The sequence below is a fragment of the Quercus suber genome, unplaced genomic scaffold (assembly GCF_002906115.3).
Source record: "Quercus suber isolate HL8 unplaced genomic scaffold, Cork oak 2.0 scaffold_365, whole genome shotgun sequence".
Taxonomy (NCBI): domain Eukaryota; kingdom Viridiplantae; phylum Streptophyta; class Magnoliopsida; order Fagales; family Fagaceae; genus Quercus; species Quercus suber.
The window spans coordinates 389,380-400,987 of NW_027069817.1; the positions used below are offsets into that span (position 1 = coordinate 389,380).

General features: G+C 38.0%; 1 protein-coding gene across 1 annotated transcript; it reads right to left on the reverse strand.

The window, feature by feature from the left end:
- Window positions 1-8,371: 8,371 nt before the first annotated feature.
- LOC136061940 (uncharacterized) lies at window positions 8,372-9,094 on the reverse strand. The gene has a single exon (XM_065760403.1). It carries the CDS (start codon window positions 9,092-9,094, stop codon window positions 8,372-8,374), a length of 723 nt encoding a protein of 240 aa, XP_065616475.1.
- Between the last annotated feature and the right edge of the window lie 2,514 nt (window positions 9,095-11,608).

Here is an 11,608-nt window from a genome sequence, read left to right on the forward strand (position 1 = left end):
TCCCAGCCCTTAGCTAACCTTCCTCCTCCCCCTCCTTAGCTCCTCACTGACCTCGGATTGAAGCCAGTCCCCGAGCTGAAGAAAAAAAGGCCAAATGAGGCTCTTGAGGAAGGCGAGGTAGGTCCCTCAAAGGGAAATAAAAAACAGAAGGTGGTCAAAGACCAATGAGGTAGAAGGTCCTCTTCTGTTGAGAGTCGAGAAGACCCTCTCGGGGCTGATGTGCACTGACCATCGCGCACGTGGTCACCCAAGCTGGAGATAGAGGGTGCCCCCGTTACTTGGGACGTCTCAGTTTGAAATTTTCAAGGAGGGCAAGCGAGTTACGTTGCAGAGGCCTTGGAGCAGCCACTTCTTCTGCTAAGAGATATGGACGCTTACAGGCGTTTCAAGCAGCCCGAGCATTTTCTATCCCTTAAGAGGGATTTGGCTATGGTGAGTGACTTGACCCACCCCTATAAGTAAATTCTCATTCATTCTTTTTCTTTGTCTTATATGGAATTTTCCTATTTTTGTTATGCAGATTACCCAACAGGTTTATGTGGTCAAGGAATGGGTCAAGGATGCCCGCAACGAGGTGAAGGCAGAGGCCCAATTTCGATCCGCGGTTAAGAAGACTCTGGGGGCTCTTAGGGAAGATCAAGCTAAATTGTTCGAGAAGTTGAAAGAAGCTATGCAGGCCAAGGACAGTGCTGAGGCAGGCCTTAAGACTACTCAAAGGCAGGCTGAGGACCAACGCCAGAAGCTTTATCTGACTGAGATAGATTTGGCCACAAAGAGACAAATGGTTAAAGATATCAGGGGACAAATGGTTAAAGATATCAGGGCAGAGTTGCAAAGGACTAGAGAGGCAGTCCAATTGGCTAAGGAGGCCGTTGAAGCGAAAAAACAAGCATCTTACAAACTCGGTGTTGAAGAAACTCAGGTGAGACTTGCCAAGGAGCTCTCTGCTGTTTGCAGGGACTACTGTGACATATCATGGGGTAAGGCCTTGGACGTTGTAAGAGTTCCTGCAGATTCCGGACTGAGGCAGCCTGGTAGTATTTATTACCATCCTGAGATCCATGAACTCCCAGGTTCTGACTCCTCCACCCCTAACCACGCCTTAGAATTATCTGAACAACCCCTTATCAACCAAACTGTTCTCCCTTACCTTGAAGCTTCAAAGGGATCAGGCCAGACAGATGATCAGGTTAAGGAAACTAAAGGGGTCCAGGATAAGAAAAAGAAGAAAGCTCCTTCTGAGGCCGAGGATAATGAAGCTACATCCAAAGCAAAACCTGTAGAGGCTAAGGGTAACAAAGCTGACCCCAAAGCCAAGGATGCTGCTATCTCCAAACCTAACCGAAATGACGATCCCCCAACCTCCAAGACTTAGGTTTAGCTCTTTCTATAATAGTTTTGAGTATGATGTATTTTCTTTCTTTTTGATTAATGAACGTACTTGTTTTTCTATCTTTCACGTCTTTATTTCATATACTTTTAGACTTTCTGTTGTTGCAAATAATTTTGAATTATTGTCACTTTAGTTTTAATAAGAAGCAATTGCAATGTTATTGAGATGATAATACAAGTAATTTAGCTAAATGCCAATGAAGATTGATTCTAATAAAAATAAGCAGTGGACTTGGTAAAGACTGAAAAATAAAAGAAATACCTTTCACATTTATCAATACTTGAATAGGTAATCAAGGATTTTAACTTACTCAAATTTATCAAACTGAGAATTCAATCATAGACTTAAACATTTATAGAGTTGTCGTTGAGTGTTTAATTTCGTATGTGGTCCGAGAAACCTAACATGACCTAGGAGTTGTTTAACACTTAAAAAAGTTGTTATTGAGCGTTAACTTACTCATATCATCTAGTCCGAGAACTACATGCATGATTGAGTTTAAGTTTAAACACTTATAAAAGTTGTCATTGAGCGTTAACTTACTTATATCATCTAGTTCGAGGACTACAGACATGATTGAGTTTAAGTTTAAACACTTATAAAAGTTGTCATTAAGCGTTAACTTACCCATATCATCTGGTCCGAGGACTACATGCATGATTGAGTTTAAGTTTAAACACTTATAAAAGTTTTCATTGAGTGTTAACTTACTTATATCATCTGATCCGAGGACTACATGCATGATTGAGTTTAAGTTTAAACACTTATAAAAGTTTTCATTGAGTGTTAACTTACTCATATCATCTGATCCGAGGACTACATGCATGATTGAGTTTAAGTTTAAACACTTATAAAAGTTGTCATTGAGCATTAACTTACTCATATCATCTGGTCCGAGGACTACAGGCATGATTGAGTTTAAGTTTAAACACTTATAAAAGTTGTCATTGAGTGCTAACTTACTCATATCATCTGTTCCGAGAACTACAAGCATGATTGAGTTTAAATTTAAACACTTATAAAAGTTGTCATTGAGCGTTAACTTACTCATATCATCTAATGCGAGGAATACAGGCATGATTGAGTTTAAGTTTAAACACTTATAAAAGTTGTCATTGAGTGTTAACTTACTCATATCATAGTCCGAGGACTACATGCATAATTGAGTTTAAGTTTAAACACTTATAAAAGTTGTCATTGAGCATTAACTTACTCATATCATCTGGTTCGAGGACTACAGGCATGATTGAGTTTAAGTTTAAACACTTATAAAAGTTGTCCTTGAATGTTAACTTACTTATATCATTTGGTTTGAGATTACAGGCATGATTGAGTTTAAATTTAAACACTTATAAAAGTTGTCCTTAAGTGTTAACTTACTCATATCATCTGATCCGAGGACTACATGCATGATTGAGTTTAAGTTTAAAAACTTATAAAAGTTGTCATTGAGCATTAACTTACTCATATCATCTGGTTCGAGGACTACAGGCATGATTGAGTTTAAGTTTAAACACTTATAAAAGTTGTCTTTGAGTGTTAACTTACTCATATCATCTGATTCGAGGACTACATGCATAATTGAGTTTAAGTTTAAACACTTATAAAAGTTGTCATTAAGTGTTAACTTACTCATATCATCTGGTCCGAGGATTACATGCATGATTGAGTTTAAGTTTAAACACTTATAAAAGTTGTCCTTGAATGTTAACTTACTTATATCATTTGGTTTGAGATTACAGGCATGATTGAGTTTAAATTTAAACACTTATAAAAGTTGTCCTTAAGTGTTAACTTACTCATATCATCTGAGATTGAGTTTAAGTTTAAACACTTATAAAAGTTGTCTTTGAGTGTTAACTTACTCATATCATCTGATTCGAGGACTACATGCATAATTGAGTTTAAGTTTAAACACTTATAAAAGTTGTCATTAAGTGTTAACTTACTCATATCATCTGGTCCGAGGATTACATGCATGATTGAGTTTAAGTTTAAACACTTATAAAAGTTGTCCTTGAATGTTAACTTACTTATATCATTTGGTTTGAGATTACAGGCATGATTGAGTTTAAATTTAAACACTTATAAAAGTTGTCCTTAAGTGTTAACTTACTCATATCATCTGATCCGAGGACTACATGCATGATTGAGTTTAAGTTTAAAAACTTATAAAAGTTGTCATTGAGCATTAACTTACTCATATCATCTGGTTCGAGGACTACAGGCATGATTGAGTTTAAGTTTAAACACTTATAAAAGTTGTCTTTGAGTGTTAACTTACTCATATCATCTGATTCGAGGACTACATGCATAATTGAGTTTAAGTTTAAACACTTATAAAAGTTGTCATTAAGTGTTAACTTACTCATATCATCTGGTCCGAGGATTACATGCATGATTGAGTTTAAGTTTAAACACTTATAAAAGTTGTCCTTGAATGTTAACTTACTTATATCATTTGGTTTGAGATTACAGGCATGATTGAGTTTAAATTTAAACACTTATAAAAGTTGTCCTTAAGTGTTAACTTACTCATATCATCTGGTCCGAGGACTACAAGTATGATTGAGTTTAAATTTAAATATTTATAAAAGTTGTCCTTGAGTGTTAACTTACTCATATCATCTGATCCGAGGACTACAGGCATGATTGAGTTTAAGTTTAAACATCTATAAAAGTAAGAATAACAAAAAGTACAAAGACTTTATATAACAAATGAACATATTGATCAAGAAAATACCCATTAATAATAATACATTTTCAGATTGTTTACATTTCATAGGCGTGGTACTACATGATCATCTAAATCTTTTAGAAAGTATGCCCCAATGCCAGCCCTTGAGGTAATATGATACGGCCCTTCCCAATTGGGCCCTAATTTTCCCCACATTGGGTTCTTTGAAGCGCCCAAAACTTTTCTCAACACTAAATCACCAGGTGCTAATGGCCTCAGCTTCACGTTAGCATCATAACCCTGTTTGAGCTTGTGTTGGTAATATGCTAATTGAACCATTGCATTTTCCTTCCTCTCTTCAATCAAGTTTAAATTCTTCTCCAGTAATTCGTTGTTACTACTCGGATTGAATGAACTGGTTTTTAAAGTTGGAAAACCAGTCTCTAAAGGGATAACAGCTTCAGCCCCATAAGTCATTGAGAAGGGAGTCTCCCCAGTAGATCTACGAGGCGTGGTCCAATATGTCTAAAGAACATGTGGCAATTCTTCCATCCATCTGTCCTTCGCATCATCTAGCCTCTTCTTTAGTCCATTTACTATGACCTTATTAACAGCCTCTGCTTGTCCATTCCTTTGGGGATATGCGGGGGTAGAATATCTATTCGTAATTCCCAACTCACAGCAATATCTTCTGAAAGATTTGCTACCAAACTGGAGGTCGTTGTCTGAGATGAGGGTATGAGGGACCCCAAACTGAGTGACAATGCTTTTCTAGACAAACTTTTTGGCATCCACATCTCTGATGTTTGCTAAGGGTTCAGCCTCGACCCACTTAGTGAAGTAGTCTATGCCGACTAGCAGGTATCTGTTGCTTCCTACTGCCTTGGGGAAAGAGCTCACAATATCTAAGCCCTATTGAGCGAATGGCTAAGGGCTGGACAAAAGATTAAGGACACCTCCTGATTGGTGTATGTTTGGTGCGAATCGTTGACACTGGTTGCATTTTTTCACATATTTTTGTGTTTTCCTTTGTATATTCGGCCACTAATAGCCTTGAGTGATGACCCTATGCGCCAGGGATTTGTCTCCAGTGTGGCTTCCGTATATTTCCTCATGTTACTCCTTGAGGAGCAATTCAGTTGTTTCAGGGTGTACACATAACAAGTATGGTCCTGAGAATGAGCGTTTATACAGTTTTTAGTCCTCAGACAGCCAGAATCGAAGAGCCTTTCTTCGTACTTTCTCAACTTCTGACTTGTACCATAGGGTATCTTCAGTTAGGGTATCTTCCTTCAAAAATAGTACCATAGGGTCTATCCAACTATGCCCTGCTCTGGACTGGTTAACATGGATCCTCTCTCTTTTTGCTTCCAAGGATTTGTATAAATCCTCTACAAGGACAATCCGAGGTAGGTTCTGATCCGATCAAGTAGCAAAGGTGGCTAGGGAATCAGCATGTGTGTTTCTACTTCTAGGGATGTACAACAAGCTGAAGGATTCGAACCCTGATTGCAGGTGTCTAACCTGATTCAAGTATCCCTACATTCTTTCATCTTTCGCTTCGAATTCTCCTTTCACCTAGCCGATGACTAACCTTGAATCTGAGAACATCTTTACTACCTTTCTACCCATTTTTTGAACCATGGTCATTCCCATCAACAAAGTTTCATATTTAGCTTCGTTATTTGTAGCCGAGAAATCCATCCTTAATAACTTCTCAATAATGATTTTCTCGGGGGATATCAGCACTAGCCCCACTCTAGAGCCCTTCTGATTTGCTGCACCGTCAACGTACACTTCACAGGGTGAAAGACTTCATTCGGAGATCATGCCAACCGATTTTTCATCCATGTTCTGTGTTTGTACCAATTCTTCGAATGGGGGTTCGGCGAACTCGGCCACCAGATCCGCAAGGACTTGACCTTTGATAAAGGTACGAGGCATGTACTTAATGTCAAAAGCTCCTAAAACCGTACCCCATTTAGCTATCCTTCCTGTGTAATCAACACTTCGGAGTATGGCTTTAAGTGGAAGTTGGGTGAGGACAATAACTGTATGTGCTTGGAAATAATGGGATAACTTTCATGTATCATGCACTACTGCAAGGATAGCTTTCTCTAATGGTAGATAACAAACCTCGGCCTCATGCAGTAACTTGCTCACATAATAAACTGGTCGTTGTACACCACGATCAACCCGTATCAACATTAAACTTACAACATAAGGAGCCACAGCGATATAGCCAAACAGAACTTCATTTATCTGAGGACTGGACATAATAGGTGGCCGAGTTAGATATTCTTTAAGTTGCTGGAAAGCGAAAACACACTCCTCAGTCCATTCGAACTCCTTCCAATTGTTAATCAGTAGAAAGAAAGGCCTGCATCTATCTACTGACCAAGAGATAAACCGGTTCAAGGCAGCAGTCATTCCGGTCAGTTTTTGTACTTCTTTGGGATTCTGAGGAGGTTGCAAGTTGTTGATAGCCTTTATTTGATCGGGATTGACCTCAATCCCTCTATGGGTTACCGTATAGCTTAAGAATTTGCCTGATCCCACACCAAACGAGCATTTGGAAGCGTTTAAGCGCAACTTGTATTTTCTAAGAACCTCAAAAATGTTTCTGAGATCTTTCACATGTTCAGGCACTACCTTACTTTTCACTACCATGTCATCTATGTAGACTTCAATACTCTTTCCCATCTGAGGCTCAAACATCCTCGTCATCATCCTTTGGTAGGTAGATTCCACATTTTTCAAACCAAATGGCATTACCTTGTAGTGGTAATTCGCAATGGAGGTGACGAAAGCGGTATTTTCCTGATCATCAAAGGCTAATGGTATCTGGTGGTACCCTTGAAAGGCATCCAGGAACCTTATCCGAGGATGGCCTACAGTTGCTTCCACCAGCTGATCTATTTTAGGCATAGGGAACAGATCTTTAAGGCAAGCCTTATTCATGTCTGTGAAATCTACACACACTTGCTACTTCCCGTTCTTCTTCTTTATAACCACAGTGTTAGCCAACCACTCAGGGTAGAAAACCTCTTTGATTACTCTTGCTCGTTTAAGCTTCATCACCTCTTCTTTGACATCATTTGCATGCTCTTTAGATGGACAGCGAAGCAGTTGTTTTTTAGGAATGATGGCTGGGTTGACATTCAAATGATGACAAATGAACTCCGGATCTACTCTCGGGGCCTCAATAGCGTCCTACGCAAATACATCAATGTTTCTTCTGAGGAATTCTATTAGCTCTTCCTTCTTTTGAGGAGGTAGATGAGATCCGACCTGAAAGAACTTTTCTAGATCGTCCCCGATAACAACCTTTACCAAGTCTTCACATTTCGCCTCCTCGGCTGAATCATCAATGGATGATGCCAGAGGTTTTAACTGCTATAAATCCTTTTCTACATGGGCCGAGGACTCAGCATCGGACGTATGCCAGATGGCGGTTACTAAACATTGTCTGGCCACAGATTGATTTCCCAAGATCTCCTTAACCTATCCTTCAAACGGATATTTAACTTTTTGGTGCAGAGAAGAAGAAATAACTCCTAGTATATGAAGCCAGGGTCTAGCCACAATTGCTGTATAGGGTGAATACACATCCACAACGATGAAATCTACCTCTACTACTTCCAGACTAGTTTGCACAAGTAGTTGGATTTGGCCCTTTAGGATGACGACTTTCCTGTTGAAACTCACTAGGGAGAGCTATAAGGCGTTAAGTCCTCAGGTTTTAAGTTTAGCCCCTTATATAGATTTAGGTACATTATCTCGGCCCCACTTCCTTGGTCCACCATCACCCTCTTCACATCATATCCTCCAATTTTGAGAGTGATTACCAAAGCATCATCGTGGGGTTGGATGATACCGATTTTATCTTCATCCGAGAAGCCCATGACTGGTGGAATTTCCATTCTAGCCCTCTTCGAATTTTGATTAGCATCTCCGGCGGATAACCAGGCCACAGACATTACTCTGGACGGGCAAGATCCTGTTCCCCCTGGTGCAGTGAAAATGACAATTATCGTTTGCAAGAGGGGTCTTAAAGAATCATCTCTCATATATTCTGAGCTTGCCTGGCTCCCTTGACCACTGGAGTGATGTAAGAGTTGTTTTAACTTGCCCTCGCGAACAAGTTGGTCCAAGTAGTCCCACAGACTCTTACAATTCTCTGTGGTATGCCTATGATCCTAATGGTATTGGCAATAGAGGTTGTGGTTGCGTCTTTCAGGGTTTTCCACCATTTTATTTGGTCGCTTGAAGAACGACTCATTCTTAATCTTCTTTAAAACTTAATGCACTGGTTTTCGGAACACAGCGTTAATTGCCTGAAGATTCGCCGACCCTGATTGTCCAACAAAATCTCTCCGTGGTCTATTGTTACTGTACCGATCCGACTTGAAATCTCTCTTCTCCTGAGGGATAACCTTATCCTTCCCTTTCCCTTGCTGCTGATCTTTTTCAACTCTTTTATACTTATCAATCCTGTCTATTAGTTGACACACACTGATGACAAGTTTGGCAGTCCGAGATTTCCTCAAATCGTGGTCAGCGGGGAGGCCAAGCTTAAAAGTACTGATGGCCACTTCGTCAAAATCACCATTTATCTCGTTAAACATCTCCCAGTACCTATCTGAATACATTTTTAGGGTCTCACCCTCTTGCATGTTTAAGGATAGTAGGGAGGCCAATGGCCGATGAGCCTTGTGACATGTGATAAGATAAGAACCAAATACCTGAGTGAGCTCTTTGAAGGAACTTATAGAATCTACTCTCAGGCTGTCAAACCACCTTATTGCGACTAGTCCTACACTGGATGGAAAACCCTTACACATTAAAGCTTCATCCTTGCAATGAACATCCATCCTCTGGTTGAAATGGCTCACGTGTTTCACAGGATCTGTTTGACCATTATAGATGGTGAACGTTGGCTGATGAAAACGACGAGGAAGTCTTGCCTCTTCAATCTTATGCATGAAAGGTGACCTGGAGATTTGGTTTAGGGCCTTGCTCATTGCGTCATTTCCTACACCTCCACGTGAAGGGCTTCGAAACTGCCGTTCACGATGATGCTCTTCTTCATAGGAAAAGGATTCACTGGGTGAGGTTCAAAACCTCCGCCTGTGATTAACGTCCTTTTCGTCATTAGAAGAAACATCAGAATTCAGAGAAGCTTGTTTCCTCTTTGCATGGCATAACTCTCTTTTTAACTGATCAATTTCCAGTTGCATGTTCTTGTTGTCCTTTGCGTAAGAAATATGGCTTCCACCTCGAGGTTGACTTCGGTCAGTGTATGTGGTGTACACATTTCCTTCACGGTCACCTCTTTGTTCAAGGTTGAGAAAATGATCACCATGTTGGGATGCTCTTAATTCTGCTGGTTGTGGACCTGGTTCTGCCATCGTTAATCGTTGCTTTCACTATCACTCAAGCTTCCCTATAAACGGTGCCAATTGTAAGGCCACGATTTTCGGCCTAAGCCCAAAGAAGAATTGGGTGATGGTCTAATGAGTCAAATACAATAAATTTGTAGAGAATGAGATGAAGAACTAGGCTTAGTGAAGTTTAATAACAGTTAGTATGGATTTAAAAGAGGAAAATGCAAGTAAGACATATAAGAATGACTGAAACCATCATCTGAGGAGGCAGATTATGATATAAATCAATAAAAATGATTATTAATCCAGTTATGAGTGCTATAGTAGTCTTTTTCTATTTTTTCCAATCCTTCTCTCATGGGAGCTCTTTCACAATATATAGTTCCATCCTCTCCATCTTGATCCTATACTTGTTCATCATCTAGGCCTTCACTTGAATATATGTCCCATCAGACACATTCTCTGGCTCTCTGCGAACTGTGGTAGTTGAGACTGCACTATTCAGGGGTCTTCTCCACCTAAATGCGGCCACAAAAATTGCTGTAGTGCATTTAATGCAATGGCAGCAGCTTTTCCTTTAGATATTTCTGAGTTTCTATTGCCTTTGTACGTGCCTGGATCTCATCCTTATCGTTGAAACTTTCTAGAAGGTCACCTAGATCCTCATAAATACAGATTTGATCAATATTTATCGTATCCGAGAAGGAATTCCTCCTCGGATCATATTCCTCCGTTCTTTCCTCACACATTTCTTAACTTTGGGGCTTCTCCCAATTATTTACTCCTCCTCGGACATACACATGTCCTCAAGTAAGGCCCAATGCCTAATATACAAATTTGGGCTTTTACCCTCACAATAGGCAAAGTTCAGAGAAAGTCTAATTAGAATTTCAAATTAAAGTTCAATTTTGTGCCATGTGTTTTAAATTATTTATTTTTAGAAAGTTTTATTTCATAATTTTAGAATCAAATGTGGGAGTACATCATAAATATTAATTGAAGTGAGTTATTGAGTACAAAAATCAAAGATTTTAGAATAAATTAATCATAAAAATAAAATGAAAAAAGTGCTTCCCAATAACAAAAATTAAGAAGTAATGAATAAATATGGACAGTTTACATTTTATACTTCATAATATTCCTACAATATTTTTTAAAGAGTTAACAAAATATAAGAATGATTGTCAATAATATTTAAATTTTATATATAAGAATTATACTATATATCTTATTATATATCTTTAAGTGTATCTATGCATGGGATTATAAGCTAGTAAAATATAATTGAGAAAAATAATACATATGATTGACCATAACTAATATGTGGAGGATTTATAACTGACTCCAAAAATTTAGGACTAAGGATTTGTTGTTGCTATTAAAATGAATTTTAAATCTTTAGAACCCCACTCCTAACATTTATGTATATATATAGGCAAAGTTCAGAGAAAATCCAGTTAGAATTTCATATTAGAGTCCAATTTTGCATCATGTGTCCTAAATTATTTATTTTTAGATAGCTTTATTTCTTAATTTTAGAATCAAATGTGGGACCACATCATAAATATCACTCAAAGTGAGTTATTGAGTACAAAAACCAAAAAGTCTAAAATAAATGAATCATAAAAATAAAATAAAAAAAGTGCTTCATAATAACAAAAATTAAGAAGTAATGAATATATATGGGCATCTTACATTTTTTTTTTTTGAGAGAGAGTTTCAACCTATAGCGTCTGCTCCTGATGATAGCTTTCTATTATCAGACTAAGACACAAATCAGTTTTTGGTGTAGGCGGAAATTGAATCCCAGATCTCTTATTCAAACATCAGAGACTTTATCAATTGAGCTAATTGGAACCCACAACGGTTTACATTTTATACTTAATAATATTCATACAAGACTTTTTAAAGAGTTAACAAAATATAAGAATGACTGCTAATAGTATTTAAATTATATATATACGAATTATACTATGTATCTTATTGTATATCTTTAAGTGTATTTATGTATATGTATAGGGTTATAGGCTAGTAAAATATAATTGAGAAAAATAATACATATGTTGACCATAACTAATATGTTGAGGATTTATAACCAACTCCAAAAATTTGGAACTAAGGATTTGTTGTTATTATTAAAATGAATTTTAG